This window comes from Macaca nemestrina, chromosome X (assembly GCF_043159975.1).
Source record: "Macaca nemestrina isolate mMacNem1 chromosome X, mMacNem.hap1, whole genome shotgun sequence".
NCBI lineage: Eukaryota > Metazoa > Chordata > Mammalia > Primates > Cercopithecidae > Macaca > Macaca nemestrina.
The window spans coordinates 90,388,805-90,407,907 of NC_092145.1; the positions used below are offsets into that span (position 1 = coordinate 90,388,805).

General features: G+C 41.3%; 1 protein-coding gene across 4 annotated transcripts in view; it reads left to right on the plus strand.

The window, feature by feature from the left end:
- Positions 1-3,518: 3,518 nt before the first annotated feature.
- LOC105476709 (myotubularin related protein 8) overlaps positions 3,519-19,103 on the plus strand; it is a 116,575-nt gene continuing 100,990 nt past the window's right edge. For 2 of the 4 annotated variants that reach the window (XM_011732889.3, XM_011732892.3), the window contains exon 1: positions 3,527-3,631. In XM_011732889.3, coding sequence (XP_011731191.2) covers positions 3,608-3,631 — 24 coding nt within the window. In that variant the 5' untranslated portion in view covers positions 3,527-3,607. Of the gene's footprint in view, positions 3,632-19,103 lie in introns of all 4 variants that reach the window. The other 2 variants (XM_011732891.3, XM_024791229.2) reach the window with 2 other exon arrangements.

A 19,103-nucleotide genomic window follows, 5' to 3' on the forward strand; every position in this document is an offset into this window, starting at 1 on the left:
ATAGCAAGAACAGAAAACTGAACACCGCATGTTGTCTCTCATAGGTGGGAATTGCACAATGGGAACACTTGGACACAGGAAGGGGAACATCACATACTGAGGCCTGTCGTGGGGTTGGGGGAGGGGGGAGGGATAGCATTAGGAGATATACCTAATATAAATGATGAGTTAATGGGTACAGCACACCAACATGGCACATGTATACATATGTAACAAACTTGCACGTTGTGCACATGTACCCTAGAACTTAAAGTATAATAAAAATAAAATAAAGTAAAATAAAAGAGTCAAAAATTCTGTTTTGGATGTAATACGTTTGAGATGTCTTTAAGATATCTAAGGAGACATGTCAGTAGGCTGCTGAATATTATGTAAGTTTTGAGTTCAGAGGACAGATAAAGATTAGAGATAAAATTTTGGGAGTTGTCCACAAATAGATGCTATTTAAAGCCATGGCACTGGATGACAACACCCAAGGAATAAGAGTAAATAAAGAAGAGGATAATTCTGAGCTCTGGCAGCATTACAACATATAGAGATAGGTAAAATGAAGTGAAACAGCAAAAAAGATTGGGAATGAGAAGTCAGTGACGTAGGAGAGAGAGTGGTATCCCTATCCCTGGAGCCAAGTGAACAAAATGTATTCAATGAGAAGGGAGTGATCAAATACTGCTGAGAGGACAAAAAGAGATCTGAGGATGACCAATGGACTTTGCAATGGGGAGAATATTGGTGACCTTGACAAGAATAGTTTGGTGGAGTGGTGGAAGAAATGCCTGATTAGAGAGATTTAAAGTGAAAATAGGACAGGAATAGAAGAGAATGGATTTAGATAAATCTTTTGAAGAGTTCTGCTATAAAGTATAAGAGGAATGGGAGGATGGCAGGTTGGGGACAGAAATGTGGGTCCAAAAAGATTTTTTTTAAGATTGGAAATTCTATGGCATGCTTTCATGCTGATGGCAGTGATCCAGTAAAGTGGAAACATTTAGTAATAAAGGCAAGGAAACAATTGAGCAGGATAAAGAGAATGAAATTGAGTGGACAAGTGGAAGGGTTGCCTTAGGGATGCTGAGGAAGAGTTCGTTAATTGAAGACAGATTATATGAGCTCATATGCAAGGCATCAAGCAAATTTGGTTGTGGGATGATGTGGAAGTTCCCTTCTTATAGTTTCTATTTTATCAGCAAACTAGGAAGCAAGGTAAGCATTTGAGAGAGAAAACAGAGATATTTGATGATAAAGTTGAGGAAAGGAAGGAACCTATCAATATTCATTGTGTCTTTACGATGTTCCCGGAACCTCACATACATTACATTTTGAGTTCCCACAAGAAATTTATGAGAATAGGTTTATAGATGAGAAAACTAAGGCACAGAGAGTTTGTGTAATTTGCCCAGGGCCATGTATTATTAGCATATTGCTAAGCCAAAATTTGAACCTGGTCTGACTAGAGTCCACACACCCTTTCCATTATCCTAAACAGCATCGAAATAAGGTTTTGAGTCTGAGTAACAGGGTATATGGTGGTGCAATTAGTAGGGATAGGAAAAAATTGAGAAAGAGCAAGTGGTAGAGGTAGGAAAATGCAAGGGGGTTGTGAGAGAGTGTGAAAGATGAGTTTGTTTTGGGCCAGGATGCCTTTAATGTGCTAGCAGGAACACGCAAGTAGAACTTTCAGAGGGCAATTGGAAGTTCTAAATTTGAACTCACGAAAAAGGTCATGGTACTTGAGATATGAAGTTGGGAATCCCCTACTGAGGGTGCATTAGCCCCTTTTCACACTGCTATAAATAAATACCTGAGACTGGGTAATTTATAAAGAAAAGAGGTTTAATTGGCTCACGGTTCTGCAGGCTGTACAGGAAGCATAGTAGCTTCTGGTTCTGGGGAGGCCTCAGGAAACTTCCAGTCATGGTGGAAGGCAAATGGGGAGTGAGGCACTTCACATGGCCAGAGCAGGAGGAAAGTGGGCAGGGGATGGTGCCACACACTTCTAAGCCATAAGATCTCGTGAGAACTCACTCACTATGGCAATAACAATACCAAAGAGGCTGGTGTTAAACCATTCAGAACAAACCACCCCCATGATCCAATCACCTCTCACCAAGTCCCACTTCCAACATTAGGGATTCCAATTAGCCATGAGATTTGGTGGGGACACAGATCCAGGCCATATCCGGGAGTAAGGGTTTAACTTGTGGAAGAGATCACGATAACCAAAAGAAAGAAAACAGAAGAGGAATGAGGATAGAAGCCAGGAAAATGGCTTTAAAAAAGGAGAAAGGAGCTGGGAAGGAGTCAGAGAAGGAACAGCTGGGGATGCAGGCAGTGAGTTTGCTTTATAATAAAGGTCAAGAGAAGAAAGAATGTCAAAAAGGAATATGAATCAATAGTTTTAAATGCTGTAAGACAAACAGAAAATTAGCACTGAGAAGAGCTGTTTGGAATCAGCAGCTGGAATTGAGGATGATGTGAAAGAGCCAACTGAGTGGAGTGGTAGGGAGGAGTGAGTTTGTTATGGAGAAGTAAAGGTGATGATAAGTAGACTATTCTTTTGAGATATTTGGCAGTGAAAGGGCTGAAAATGATGGAACGATGGTACAAGGGAGAATAGTGTCATGGATCGAGGGAAGGGCCTTCAGGCTAGAGAAAAAGGCAGAATATGATAAACGGATAGTTTTGCTAACAAATGTTATAAGAACTCAAAGAAGAACAAAATTATTTTGTAGGGGCAGTGAGACTGCAAACCATAACACTGCAATAGTAGAGCTAGAAATTACCCTGAGATAGTGGACAATACCCTCACTGTAACCTTGGTCAACTTAAGACTCAGAGAGGTGGAGTGATTTCCCCAAGGTCACATAGCAAGTTAGTGGCAGACCTGAGAGGAGTAGAACCCAGATTTCCCAACTCTCAGATTGTTCTTTTTCCCATCACAAGTCTGACTTGGAGCACACCACTGAGGGTCTGCACCTATTTACCCCTCATCTGATAACTGGTCCAGTGGGCCCTTCCTTGGTCCTCTTCCCATATCTATGATGGCAAAAGTGATGAGGTTACTGTAGTATTTCAGATTTTAACTAGGTTGATGGCAGCAGACACATAAAGGAGAGACACAGAGGAGGATATACCTTTCCATATTTCAAAAAATATTCTCTGGTGACTTCCCCAAGGTCTCACATCTAGGAAGCTCTTCAGAAACCCAATTGCCAGCATGGGGCAGCCTGTGTTACCACTGCAGGATGCTATCATTGTAATGTTAGAGTAAAGGACTGACATCTGTGTTCAGAGCCCTTATAGCATCAAGGAGTGTGAGAAGGGTGGCAGTACTCGAATCTGGGACTTAAAGACTGGGCCAAACGTTGAACCTGAACCAGAATAATCAATTCCCCGAAGAAAAGGGCACTTGCCAGGAAGCAAGATGGCGGAAACGGCTGCGGTCAAAGTGTCGCGATAGTAGCTGCCGCCGAGGATCAGGTGACGAGAGTTTGAGATACGACCGGGAGGGCGGGGTAGAAACCCGGGTTGGGCCAGGGGGTGGCTAGAGCGGTGGCGGCGGCATCCGGAGTAGCACTGAGATCTTCCGGTGGCGGGAACTGCGGTCATGGATCATATTACGGTACCCAAGGTAAGGAGAAGAGTTAAGCGAGGCTGACAGCTGCGAGCTTCCTCTTGGTGCTCACCTGGGAGCCCAGACACACCTCCTCAGCCTTCTCAGCCGTTTTTGACGCGTCTTTCCCGTGCGGGGTCCTGGGTTCCCTTTCTGGGTCCACACCCCTTTTCAACCAAACACCCCTTCTCAGGATCCGCTTGCGGGCGTCGGCGGCCGGGAAAGAGGTGGTCTGCGCCCCCGCGCCCGGTCCACACCTGTTCTGGCCCTCTGACTCCAGCTCCTCCCTAGCCTTGACCTCACACCCACCCTTATCTCAGCTTTTTATACTAGCCGCACTTGTAACCGCCATTCGCGAATACCCCACATGGCACTGCCTCCTGCAGAGTTACTTCCTTTATCCAGCGTTTCTTCACCATCCTCTTGGCTCCTCCCGCCACTAACCTTCCCCAGGGGCTGCCCAGACCCCCACTCTCGCCCCAGCTCCACGGCATGCCTGTGAGGGTTTGTGGGGCTACAGCATCTCTTCGGCCAAAGCTGGGCAATAGAAAATGAAGGGGACTAGGGCAGAGTGGATCTGGCCCTGCTCAGCCGGTAGGAGAAACCGAAGAGGTTTATCTAGCCAGTTGTCGCCTGTTTTTAGCCAGCCCCGAGTTAAAGTTGCTTCTGCTACTTTTTCCTCTCATCTTTCCAGATCCTACTCCCTCCTTTCCCAACACCAGTCCCTTTCTGTTTCAAATCCACTTCCCTTCCTTCTCCTCTTTGGGGCTGGGGAACAGTAAAAAGTTCACAACTAGTCTGTCGTTATTTTTTCCTGTTGATCGTAACACACGTGGCCCAGGCTAATTAAAGTCCTGGTAAAAAATCCAGCGTGTTTTTAATGGAAAGAACATGGATTTTGAAGCCAGAAGACTTGAATTAAAGTGCTGCCCACTGCACCCCCACCAACTACTAGCTAATGACTTTGGACAAATTTAACCTCTCTGAGCCTTAGCTTTGATAGGGGTTTTCTCTGCGTCCCTACCCAAATCTCATCTTGTAGCTTCCATAATTCTCACGTGTTGTGGGAGGGACCCGGTGGGAGATGGTTGAATCATGGGGGCAGGGCTTTCACGCGCTGTTCTTGTGATAGTGAATGGGTCTCATGAGATCTGATGGTTTTAAAAACGGGAGTTTCTCTGCACAGGCTCTCTCTTTGCCTGCTGCCATCCACGTAAGATGTGACTTGCTCCTCCTTGCCTTCTGCCATAATTGTGAGGCTTCCCCAGCCATGTGGAACTGTTAAGTCCAATAAACCTGCAATAAATTGCCCAGTCTCGGGTATGTCTTTATCAGCAGCCTGAAAACGGACTGATACACCTACCAAATGAGGATAATGAAATTTGCCTGACTCACTTCACAAGATGGGTGTGGGATTAAATAAGAGGATGTGTGTGAAAGAGTTTTTGTAACTAGTAATGTTTTGCCCACTTTTTAGCATAAGACCTTGATGCTGCCTGATGGGCAAAGCACAAACTCCAACCTTCAACCTCTTTTTCTGACTCCCTCCTCTTCAGGGCCTTTCTCTGTGGAGGATAACCACATCCCGTGTAACAGCCAGCCTTGCCTTTTTCTGTGTCCCTTTGTTTCCAGATCATGTCATTTGTACGAGGTGCTCTGACATGGTATAAGAAGGTGGTACCATTAAAAGAAAGGAAGTTCTGTTGTCCAGACTCCCTTTTCTCCCAACCTACCTAAACTCTAGTTCAAAATCAGCTCACTTGAATACTCCTTTTTTCTCTCTTTTGACAACTGGGGGAGATGGGGAGGCAGAACTGCCCTTGTCCTTGAGTGTTAAAATATTAAAATTCCCCTGTTAAGGATTGAAACTATAAACTGGGCTTGCTGTATGAAAATTGGAAGGGAGAAGAAACCATTAATGGGCCCATATGAAAATTATAATAGCAACTAATACATATTGAATATTTAACTATGTGGCAGGCCCTGTGTTAGATATTTTACATGAAATATGCCTTCAATCCTTACATTAACCTATTAGGAGATACTATTATTATTCCTATGTTACAGATAAGGAAACTGAGATCCATAGATGTGGAATGCTTGCCTAATAAATAAAGATAGGTGTGCTCAGACTGGCGCTGGGATAGGGTTTGTGCTCAAGAAAACTTAAATTTGCATCACGGTCAGAATCCATTTGTACTGCATGGATAGTGTCATTAGTCTTGAAATATAAATAAAAACTCCAAATGAAGACTTGATTCTTTAAACAGAATTAGTATTTGTTTTGTTGCCTGGCAGGGCTGTGAGTGCCCACAGGTGGTATGCTGCTGTGAATCTGTTTTTTCCTCAGTTTTTAGAAAGGATTAGGGTTGCATTAATGGCTCGGGATTAAAATGGCCTCCCTTTTGTTAACTCACTGTTTCCACAAAAGAGAGAAACATCTGCCTTGTCCATCTCAGGTCAAAGGGATAACTTTGAGTTTGTCAGTTATTAGTTGTGCATGTCAAGTACAAAAGTGACTTTTATTTTTGGCTCTTGCTTGAGTCTTTTTCTCTACTCAGAAAGACTATAAAGAATTTATTGAAGTACAGTACACGTAAAGAAAAGTGTATAGATTGGAAGTATTCATTATGCTATAAACTTATATACTCGACGCACCTGTGCAACCACTACTGAGATTAAAAAGAACAACAACAACTGCCCCCCACCAAAAGAACATTACCAGGAGTCTGCTTCATGCCCCCTTCCAGTCAATACCCCTCCTAAGGGTAAACCACTATACTGACCTGTAACAGGATGCGTTCATTTTACCTTTTTGTTGTACTTAATATAAATGGATTAATACAGTCTCTTTTGTGTTTGACTTCTTTTGCTCAACATTGTTTGAAAGATTTATCCATATTATTTTTTGAAGTTATAAGTCATTCTCATTGCTATATTATGTTTTGTTAACATGCCACATGCGATTTATCCATTCTTCTGTTGATGGGGAATTTCCAGTTCTGCCTATTACCAGTAGTACATTTTGACAGATTTAAATATATATTTTTGTTGGTATATGCCGTAGGAGAGGAATATCTGGGTCATAGAACATGCACATGTTCAGCTAGACACTACCAATTTTACATTCCCACCACCTATATATGAGAACAGATCTATCTTTCTAAGATATAGTTTAGGGTTCAACAACTATTTTTGGAGCATCTCAGACCTACCCTAAAGTTTGGTGACTCTCTTGTCTGAATCAATTTGTTCTATGTATTTTTCCCTACCCTCATTACATCTGTGTCAGTTGGCACCCAGAATTCTTAATTACTTTTCTTTCCTGGGATGGAACCTTAATAATAAGGCTTTATGCAATTAACATTTATTGAGCTTCAACTGGTTTGACAATTTGCTGTGGTTTAAGAGTGCGTACGTTGGAGCCAGACTGTCTGAAATAAAATCTCAACTCTGTTACTTAACTAGCTTTGTGATTTTGGCAAATATGTAATCTCTCTTGCCTCAGTTTCTTCATCTATAAGACGGTGTTAAAAATAGTACCTATCTCACAGGGTTGTTATAAGAATTAAATAAATTAGTATCTGTAAAGTGCTTAGAACAGTGTCTGGCACATGGTAGATGCTTAATTTAGCTACCAGTTACTATTATCATTATTAAATATTGTATGCAGAATCCCACATTGGGAGTTAAGGATACATAATTGGATATAGATATGGCAACTGCCCTCCGGGATCTCTTAATCAAGTAAGGTGATGAGATGCCAAGCATAAGGTCCAAAAATGAAAGACACTGAGAAATATGTCCATTCTGTCTTGTGATCTAATGGGAGCAGCCTGACAGGCAGGGAGAAGCTCTTCCAAGTTTACAGCCTCTTAGACCTCAGTAACTACTCTAGAGAATAGCGTTATGTGTTTAATTCATGAATCTCTTTAATCAAGGACAAGGATAATTTAGTCAAAAATCTGTTTTCTGGACTCTCCTTCACATAAATAATTGCTAGCTCATTAAGGAATGTTTTAACACAAAAAAGTAATTTCTACATTTGTATGGGTAAAAAAAAAGACAGTGAAGGTTTTATAGATTGTAAAGGACCTTGAATGTTACACTGAGGAATTTGAACTTGTAAATAGCCAAAGAGCTACTAAAGCTTTATAAGTCTAGAAATGGAAAAGTTAGAAAGGATCTTTTAAAAGATTATCTAAATGAGGAATGGGGATGAAGTTTCTTTTTGGACTGATGGAAATGTTCTAAAATTACACTGTGATGATGGTTGTGTAACTCCAAATTTACTAAAACTATTTGAATTGTATACTTAAAAGAGTGAATTTGACTGGGCCCGGTTGGCTCAAGCCTGTAATCCCAACATTTTGGGAACCCCAGGTGGGAGGATCTCTTGAGCCCAGGAGTTTGAGACCAGCCTGGGTGACATAGTGAAACCCCCATCTGTACAAAAAATTAAAGAAAAAATTAGCTGAGTGTGGTGGCTTGCACCTGTGGTCTCAGCTACTCAAGAGGCTGAGGTGGGGGATGGCTTAAATCTGGGAGGTTGAGGCTGCAATGAGCTCTGATAGTGCCTCTTCACTCCAGCCTAGGCAACAGAGTGACACCCTGTTTCACAAAAAAGGGTGAATTTTATGGTATGTAAATTATAGTTCAATAAAGTTGCTAATACATAAGTTAATTAATAAATAAGGATTGTGTTGTGATGGTCCAAGCCTCTCATTTCACAGATGTGAAAACTGAGTCCCAGAGAGCTAGAGTTTTTTATCCAAGGTTAAACATCTAGCAAGTAGCAGAGGTAGCATTGTCTTTTAGTTGTTTGAATGCATAGCTTGTTCAGACTGTAATAAATTGTAGAGTTATCACAGAAACAACATCCAAAATAATTGGAGTGCCAGATGGGTACAGAATGTTATCTTGGGTAGTAATAATAAAAAATAATAATACTTTGTAGTATGTTAATAACACTTTGTAGCACTTTGTAGTACTACACAGGAGATTACAATTTGTATGAAGCTTTCTTAAAAGTAGATACTTTTTGCCTTTACTTCCAGGAAACTAAGACCAAATATTCAGTCATGTTAACTACCTTAGCCCTTGTACTTAGCATAATTGCTTCCTCCCCCTCTTCATGGCTTTGGTTTTCTATTCTAATAACCTAATTGTAGATATGTCTTTTATTATAAACAACCTGAAATGCATTTAGACAAGAGGCAGCGTCAAAATAAAGAAAGATAAAACTGGGTAAAGAAGTGTTTTTCGGGAGGCTGAGGCAGGAGAATGGCGTGAACCCAGGAGGCGGAGCTTGCAGTGAGCCGAGATCCCGCCACTGCACTCCAGCCTGGGTGACAGAGCAAGACTCCGTCTCAAAAAAAAAAAAAAAAAAAAAAAAAAAAAAAGAAGTGTTTTTCATTATGAAAGAAATGAGATTTCTAGAGGTGAGAATTGTGCTCCCCTTCCAATTCCCAAAATTGCAAATCCAGTTGGCTTCACTGTGATCCTTCCAGTCTAGGAAATAGTGTGATATAATGGAAAAAGCATGGACAAAGCTGGATTTGAATTCAAGCTATATTATTTATTAGCTCTGAGTTCTTGGGCAAATCACTTAAACACCCTGAGTCTGTTGGGACTATGATGAAGATTAAGATAAGGTATGATGAGGGCCTGGCACATTATAAGTGCTCTATAACTGTGTTTTTTCCTCCCTCCATCAGAGCCAAACAATAGTAGAGGCTTTAGTATACATTAGTTGTGGGAGGTCTCAAAGATCAGCCTGTCTCAGGGAGATTTGCCTGAGCATCCAGAAAGACTCTTGGTACTACATTGCAAGGAAAGAGACTACCTAGGAAGCCCTGGTGGCAGTGGTCTGGAATTTTAGACACTGTTTTGTAGGCATTGGAATAATTTTCCTCGCCACCAAAACCCACTTCTTCAACCTCACTTTGTACTTGGGAAACCCCAACTAAGCAGTTACTCCTAGAAACCACTGGGATTTGTTTTAGGGTTGTGTCTTTTTAGATATCATTTTCTGTTTTTTGTGGTAAAATACTTAAGTGGTTTAGAGAGATTTTTTGCTAAATTCTAAAGACATTTTCATCATTCGAGACACCAATACTAGACAGAGAGTTAGGAGACCTGAATTCTGGCCCCAGTTCTGATACTGACATGCTATGTGACCTTAGACTGCCTTTTTACCTCTCTAGGCTTCACTTTCTTCATCAGTAAAATAATATTTAACCTTTATAGAGCAATTGCTATGTGCCAGGTACTATTCTAAGTGCTTTACACTTAGAATTAATAAATATTACATACTTATATACTAATTTAACCCTTGCAACAATACTGTTATCCTCATTTTAAATATAAAGAAAGCATCCAGAAAGCTTAAGCAACTTGCCCAGAGCTGGAAATGTGAAGCCAAACAGTCTGTGACCCAAGTTTGTGCTCTTTACCCATGTACTATAGTGCTTCAATAAAATGAGCTGAGTGGGTATACTAGCATTTCCTAAACTATGTTCCTGATGAACACTAGTCCCACAAGATAATTTGTTTTAAAAAATGATTCTAAGGTAAAATACATTAACACAACAAACACTGTGGAGATTCATAGTGAATGTTCACCTATTACAGACTCTGAGAAGCCCTGCAATAAACCTGTTTGTGTTTGTTTCACCCAGTGTTCCCCTATGCTGACCACAGAACTGTGTGTGTACATGTGTGTACATGCCTGTTAACATCCTGTGGAACTAGGATTCATAGAAAATGCCTTAAGAATGCTGGTATCAATCTGGAAGGTTCATTCTAACTCTTGAGTGCTTTCAGCATTTAAAAATGATAGATGTGGGGACCACAAGATGCAGGATTCCTTTCCAAGTCTGAAATTTGCTTTAGTTGGAGGGACACGGAGAAGTAGGGTGTGGACAGGCATAAGTTCAAAGCTATTCTGGATTATATTTTTAACACTTACCTTCAATGACCTTGTACGTCTTGACACAAAAGTATTCCACCATTCCCCTTCCTTCCTCCTGTTACATATTTTCTCACTTACTACTTTAAAGAAGAGACCTAAATTAGAGAGGCTTGTCATGAAAGCCTATCCTTTTTAATACGTACAGGACACAGCGGTTGTTTTCATGATGAATGCTCTCTGCTGTTGGAGGCAGTGACACAAGGGGCAGGACTTACTTGGGACATGGGTGTGACTGATGAATATGATTACACTGGTTGGTATTCTAGAGCCAGGTGTCACTTCTTTTATTTATTGTTGCAGTGCATCTAAGTTGTTACCAATAATTGTAGCAAATCAGGACAGTAGATGGATTCAGAGACCTCTGAAGTACACCTGATTTCCTCTCTTCCTCCCTTCCTAGAAAGGAAATGAGAAAAACAAACAAACATGGATTATGGTTCACAGCTTCTCCAAGAGCAAAGATCTTATAAATGTCAGAGTGCTCTATCTACAGCTCAGGAGTGGAGAAATAACAAAACAATTGGGTGGCCTACCTGGGAATTAAAATCTGTACCATACTTAGTGGTGGTCAGCCTCTTTTCTCCCCTTTTCTTTCTTTTTTCATCTTTCTCTGTCTCCTCTTTACTCTCCCTCTCTTCTCGTTTTTCTTCTCTCTCCTCCCTCCTTTCCTCTCTCCTCCCTTCTCTTTTTACCTTCTCTCTTGCATCCCCTTCTCTCCCGTTCCTTTTTGTCTTTTCTTTCTCTCTTCCCCTCACCCCCAACCCCACACACATATTGTGTGAGACCTCAGTTTCTGCCAGGTAAAAGCACTACAGGTAGAGGAACCCTCTTATAACATAACATTGTGTCAGAAACAGATGAGGCTCTGCTGCCCTTGAGTAGAAAGAGGGAGGGTCTGAGTAACTTCAAGTCTCCTAGAAGGTCCTACCTACTAATAGGCACAGGATTCCTGCCTTGGGGAGACACTATATAGGAAGTCTAGCCTGGATTTCAATAATTTTCCCCTCCCTTCAGACTTCCTCAAAGACTGCTCTCCAAGCGTCGCACAGCACTCTTTGTACTTGCATAATGTAGCCTTTTGGTAGGTAGTGCCCTGGGCCTTAGCGGGAATTTCTTCTGAGTGGCCAGTTTTTCCTCTTGTTGAGCGTCTCCTACCATTCAGGACTGCATAAGGATCTCTGGGACAGTCAGGGGAAAGCTAAAGATGCTTTGTTTTTTTTCAATTCCTACTACTCATCCCTTAACCATTTTTTCCCCTGAAGTGTGACTTCTTTTCCTGAGTGTTATTGAGTGAGCCCCTGTGCAATTGACACTGATTTGTTTTTCTTTCAATCTAATCACACTACACTTTGTCTAGCAAGGGCAAGCCTAGTTTCTTTCTTTCCTTTTCTGAGACAGTGCCTTGCTCTGTCACCTGGGCTGCAGTGCAGTGGCATGAACTTGGCTCACTGCAGCCTCAACTTCCCAGGCTTAAGCGATCCTTCCCACCACAGCCTTCTGAGTGGCTGGGACTACAGGAGCGTGTCCCCACACGTGGCTAATTTTTAAACTTTTTTTTTTTTTTTTGCAGATATGAGGTCTCACTATGTTGCCCAGGCTGGTCTTGAACTCCTGGGCCCAAGCAATCCTGCTTGGGCCTCCCAGAGTTCTGGGATTACAGGTGAAAGCCATTGTACCTGGCCCCTTTTGACTTAGTTGGCTGAACTGATGACATGCTTTCACCAAACTATTTCTATCATGTTTACATATCCTTCTGCATTGAGATTAGCACAGTACCTCCTTGCAGCTTCCCCATTACGTAAGGAAATGGTATGTACTCATGGTTCTCTTGCTGTAGTTCTTTGCAGCTTTTCCCATAAGTATTTTCCATGGGGGTAGGGGGAGCGTTCTGCCTATTCTGTGCCTGAAGGTCCCTGTGAGTTCTTTTTTCCCCTCTCATCCCCATGTGGGTTTTTGGTTTTAAAGTGCCCCCTGAATTCTGAGAGTTATTTTGCATTTATCTTATACTGGTCCCTCTGGCTTTTCACTTAACTTTTTAATCCTTCTCTGGCCTTGTCCCACCTTGCTCCCTCCTTTCTATAGCTGGCCCCTTGTAGCTGACTTCACTTGCCTCTTCTTCTTCAGCCACCCTTTAGCCACCTTCTATATTGTGAAAAGACAAAATTACAACAAAATTTAGTTATAGATCTAATTCATGAATTGGGGAACCTCCATTTTACAAAGTAGAATGAATGTTCCCACTGGGCATTAGCAGAACAGTGTATTTTGTAAGGTGGGAACCAGAAAACAATAGAAGAAAAAAACTAATCAGTTAACATGAGGTTACTTCAGGTTACTTTTTTTTTTTTTTTTGTCAGGGTTAAAGCGGAGAAGACTTTCTTATTAAGCTGATTCAGGTAGATTGGAGTCTCCTGTTTTCAGGAAAAACTGGTCCGTTTGGGGATCTATATGTTTCCTTAAAGTTTCAGTTTGATTATGAGACATTTAACTTGAGTGACTCTCTGTTGGTTTGGTCTGGCCTCTTGGGACCAAGTGCAGGAGCTCTGTCTAAAACAATGGCCTCTGATGTGATTAGGATCTTTGTCCCCACCACATCTCAAGTTGAATTGTAATCCCCAGTGTTGGAGACGGGGCCTAGTGAGAGGTTAATTGGATCATGGGGATGGACTTCTCATGAATGGTTTAGCACCATCCTTCTGGTGCTGTTCTCATGATAGTGAGTGAATTATGAGATCTGGTTGTTTAAAAGTATGTGGCACCTCACGGCCTACCCTTGCTCTTGCTCTGCCATGTGAGATGCCTGCTCTCCCTTCACCTTCCACCACGGTTATAAGCTTCCTTTGCTGGATAAATTTGCATAACTAAAAAGGAGGCAAGTACTGATAGCCAAGAAAATGGGAAAAAGACCTCCGAGGCATTTCAGAGACCTTAATGGCAGCCCCTCCCATCACAGGCCCAGAGACTTAGGAGGAAGAATAGTTTTGTGGGTCAAGCCAAAGGCCCTGCAGCCCTGGGCATCCTTAAGACATTGGTTCTCAAATCCAGGCTACTCTGGCTCCAGCCTTGGCACAAAGGGGCCCAGGTGTAGCTCGGATTCTAGCACCAGAGGGTTCAAACCGTAAGCCTTGGTGGCTTTCACATGGTATTAGGCCTGCAGGGACACAGATTGCAAAAGAGGAAGCTTGGGGGCCTCTGCCTATATTTCAGAGGTTGTATGAAAATGCCTGGGTACCCAGGCAGAAGCCTGCTACAGGGGCGGAACCCTCACAGAGAACCTCTACAAGGGCAGTATGGAGGAGAAATGTAGGGTTGGAGCCCACACACAGAGTCTCCACCAGGGCCCTACCTGGTGGAGCAGTGAGAAGGAGGCCACCACCTTCTAGACCACAGAATAGTAGATCCACTGGTAGCTTGTACCCTGCACCTGAAAAACCTGGAGGCATTCACCTACAACCTGTGAGAGCAGCTGCAGGGTCTGAACAATGCAAAATCACAGGGGCAGAGATGCCGAAGGCCTTCAGAGTCCGCCCCTCACAGCAATGTACCCTGGATGTGGGACATGGAGTCAAAGGATGTTATTTACTTTGGAATTTTAAGTTTTAATGACTGCCCTGCTGGGTTTCGTACTTGCATGAAACCTATAGCTCCTTTCTTTTGGCAGCTTTCTCCCTTTTGGAATGGAAATGTTTACCCAATGCTTATAACCCCATTATATCTTGGAAGTAACTAACTTGTTTTTGATTTTACAGGCTAGAAAGTAGAAGGAACTTACCTTGTTTCAGATGAGACTTTGGACTTTTGAGTTAATGCTGGAATGAGTTAAGACTTTCTGGGGACGATTGGGAAGACATGGTTGTATTTTCCAATGTGAGTAGGACATTAGATTTGGGGGACCGGGGCAGACTCATATAGTTTGGATCTGTCCCCACCAAACCTCATGTTTAATTATAATCTTCGGTGTTGGAGGTGGGGAGTGGTAGGAGGTGATTGGATGATGGGAGTGCATCTCTCATGAGTGGTTTAGTACCATCCTTCTGGTGCTGTTCTCATAATAGTGAGTGAGTTCTCATGAAATCTGGTCATTTGGAAGTGTATGGCTCCTTCCCCCCATTTTGCTCCTTCTCTCGCCGTGTGAATGCCTGCTCCCTCTTCACCTTCCACCATGATTGTGAGTTTCCTGAGGCCTCCCCAGAAGCTGAGTACATGCCAACATCATGCTTACTGTACAGCCTGCAGAACCATGAGCCAAATTATATATAATAAATTATGTATGTATAATAATATACATAATTTCTGATTTTGATTTTAAATATATCATATATATAATTTTTGGTTTTGGAATTATATATATATAATTATAAGTTATATAATATATATAATACTGCCTCCAGTAATTTTGTTAAAATATATGTATATCTATCTATATATCTAATTGTATTTATATGCCTCAAGGAAGGATGGATCTATGCTGGAAAATGAATGCCTTCCTAGCTTGTACATGAAAATAAGACTTCTTGGGATTGGAAAACAGTTTTAAGAATGACTTTGAAGGACAGAATCCTAGGGGCAGATGATCAAAAGAGATCTTTTTTCTTTGAAGCGTATGGATTAAAATGAAATATAACATGTAAAGCTCAATACTTGGTGTATAGTAACTTCTCTCTTTTGTTATTATAGTTGTTGTTGTTGTTTCTGTATTTAAGGGTGAACCTTGGAACCTAGCCCTGGAAAATAAGAGGATTAATGGGATGAATGTGGTTCTCATCCTTGACTGCATACTAGAATAACCTGGGGAACTTTTTCAGACTCTTGAGATCATTTATGTTAGAATATCTAGGGGTGAGACCCAAGAATCAGTATTTCTTGAAGTTCTCCAGTTCCAATATTCAGCTAAGCAGGAGAGCCATTGCACTAAATTTGTTGTTGTTTTTAAAAATAATTCCGGATCAATGGATTTTTCCATGTCCTTAATTTTTCTCAAATAAAAATTGTATTTAGATGAAGTTTGGATTAATTCAGTGGTTTTCAACAATGGCTACACAATAGATGGAGCTTAAAAAATTTAAATGCCTCACTTCAGACCAATTAAGTTAACCTTTGAGGGTAGAGCCTGAATATGTTTTTTTAAATCTCCCCTGGCATATAGCCCAGGTAGTACCACTGGTTTAACTGAAAGAAGGTTTGTGTTGTAAGGCTAAGTCACTGCAGAGTTTAATTGCTACAGCCATAACATAATTATTTAGTGGAACTCTGAAATGTGTGAGCATTTCTGGGTAACACTGTTCTGGAATAATTATCTCTTGTGGTTTACAAAGTGAAGTCAGACACATATTCATTTGGTGTTTGCAATAACCTCAGTGGCAGGCATGATTGGGAAATTGGCATAGTGCAGTGAAGTCAGTTCCCTGGTTTAACTGAAAGGAGGTTTGTGTTTGTGAGGCTAAGCCACTGATGTTATCTGTAGGTTTTGTGTAGATGTTATTTATCAAGTTGAGGAAATGCACCTCTGTTCCTAGTTTGTTGAGAGGTTTTTATCATTAATGGGGATTGGATTTTGTCAAATGCTTTTCTGCATCTAGTGGTATGACTCTGTGATTTTTTTCCTTTTTAGCTTGTTGATGTAATGGATTACATTAATTGATTTTTAAATGTTGAACCAACATTACATATCTGGAATAAATCCCACTTGGTTGTGGTGTATCATTATTATTTATTTATTTATTTATTTAGTTTGAGATGGAATCTCGCTGTGTCACCCAGGCTGGAGTGCGGTGGTGCGATCTCGGTTCACTGCAAGCTCCGCCTCCCGGGTTCACGCCATTCTCCTGCCTTAGCCTCCCCAGCAGCTGGGACTACAGGCGCCCACCACCATGCCCGGCTAATTTTTTGTATTTTTGGTAGAGACGGGGTTTCACTGTGTTAGCCAGGATGGTCTCGATCTCCTGACCTCGTGATCCATCTGCCTCGGCCTCCCAAAGTGCTGGGATTACAGGCGTGAGCCACCACGCCCGGCCTCATTATTTTTATACATTGTTGGATTCAATTTACTAATTGTTACGGGATGGATTGTGTCCCCCAAAAAGTTCATATGTTGAAGTCCTAACCTCCCATACCTCAGAATATGACTTTTTTTGAGATGGGGACTTTACAGAGGTAATCAAGTTGAAATGATGTCATTAGGGTGAGCCCTAACCCAATGTGACTGGGTTATAAGGAGAAATTTGGACACAGGCATGCATATTGGGAAGCTGATGTGAAAAGACAGAGGGAGAAGATGTCTATCTATAAGCCAAGGGGAAAGGACTGGATTAGATCCTTCCCTTACATCTTTCAGAAGAAATCGGTTCTGCTGACACCTTGATTCTGTTTGTCTGGACTTCAGAACTGTGAGGTAATAAATTTCTCTTGTTTAAGCTGCCCAGTTTCTGGTACTTTGTTATGGCAGCCCTACCTAACTAATACACCATTATATTGTTGAGGATATTTGCATCTATATTCATGAAAAATATTAGTCTGTACTTTTCCTTTCTAGTAATGTATTTTCTGGTTTTGGAATTAGGGTAATGCTGGCCTTATAGAATGAGTTAGGAAGTATTCTCTCTGCTTCTATTTTGAAGAGATGGTAGATAATTGCTATAATTGTGTTCTTAATTGTTTGGTGAAATTCACCAGTGAAACCATCTGGACCTAAACCTTTCTGTTTTAGAAGATTACTAATTTTGGATTTTGTTTCTCTAATAGATATGGACCACTCAGATGATCTGTTTCTCCTTGTATGAGTTTTGGTAGACTGTGTCTTTTGATGTATTGGTCCATTTCACCTAGATTATCAAATTTGCAGACATATAGTTATTTATAATATTGTTTCATTATCCTTTTAATGTACATGGGATCAGTAGTGATGACCCCTCTTTTATTTCTGATGTTATTTGTGTCTTCACTCTCTTTCTCAGGTAGCCTGGCTAGCATCTTACCAATTTCTTGATCTTTTCAAAGAGCCAGCTTTGGGTTTTGTTGATTTTCTCTATTGATTTCCTGTTATCAATTTCATTGATTTCTACTCTGTAATATTTCAGAAGTTTACTTTGGATTAAATTTGCTCTTGTATTTTTTAGTTTTCTAAAGTAGAAGCTTAGATTATTGACTTTAGATTTTTCTTTGTTCTAATATATGCATTCAGTGCTATAGATGTTCTTCTAAGCACTGCTTTTGCTATATCCTTCAAATTTTTTTAAGGTGTGTTTTCTTTTACTTTGAAATGTTTTAAAAACATTTTTCTTGCAACTTGTTTGATCCATGTGTTATTTAGAACTGCGTTGTTACATTCACGTGTCAGGCTGGGCACAGTGGTTCATGCCTGAGACCCTAGCATTTTGGGAGGCCAAAGCAGGGGGATCGTTTGAGGCCAGAAGTTTGAGACTAGCCTGGGAAACATAGTAAGAACTCTTCTCTACAAAAAGTTAAAAAATTACCTTGGCATGGTGATCCATGCCTGTAATCCCAGCTACTTGGGAGGTTGAGATTGGAGGATCACTTGAGTCCAGTAGGTTGAGGCTGCAGTGAGCCATGATCGTATTAAAAAATATGTTCTTAGAGAACTGACCCCTCTATTTTTATATAATTCTTGTTGTTTTAGTCTGTTCAGGCTGCTATAACAAAAATACTATAGATTTAGTGTGTTAGTTGTTTCTCACATTGCTGTAAGGAACTACTTGAGACTGGGTAATTTATGAAGAAAAGAAGTTTAATTGACTCACAGATCCACAGACTGTACAAGAAGCATGGCTGGGAAGGACTCAGGAAATTTACAATCATGGCAGAAGATGAAGGGGAAGCAAGCACATCTTCACATGGCGGAATAGGAGAGAGAGAGAGCAAAAGGGGAAGTGCTACACACTTTTAAACAATGAGATCTCGTGAGAACTCACTGTCATGAGAACAGCAAGGGGGAAGTCTGTCCCCATGATCCAATTACTCTCACCAGGCCCTTCTTCCAACATTGGGGATTACAATTCGACATGATATTTGGGTGGGGACACAGAGCCAAACCATATCATTCCACCCTGGCCCGTCCCAAATCTTATGTCCTTCTCACATTTCAAAACACAATCATGCCTTTTTAACAGTTCCCCAGAGTCTTACTTCATTCTAGCATTAATTCAAAAGTTCAGGTCCAGAGTCTCATCTGAGATAAGACATATCTCGTGTACTTACGAGCCTGTAAAATAAAAAAAGCAAGTTAGTTGCTTCCAAGATACAATGGAGGTACAGGCTTTGGGTAAATACTCCCATTCCAAAGGAGATATACTCACCGAAACTAAGAGGCTACAGTCTCCATGCAAGTTTGAAACCCAGCAGGGTAGTCATTAAATATTAAAGCTCCAATATAATCTCCTTTGACTCTATTTCTCACATCCAGGCCACAGTGATGCAAGGGGTGGATTCAGAAGACCTTGGGCATCTTTGCATTGTGGCTCTGCAGGGTACAGCCCCCTTGGCTGCTTTCACAGACTGGTG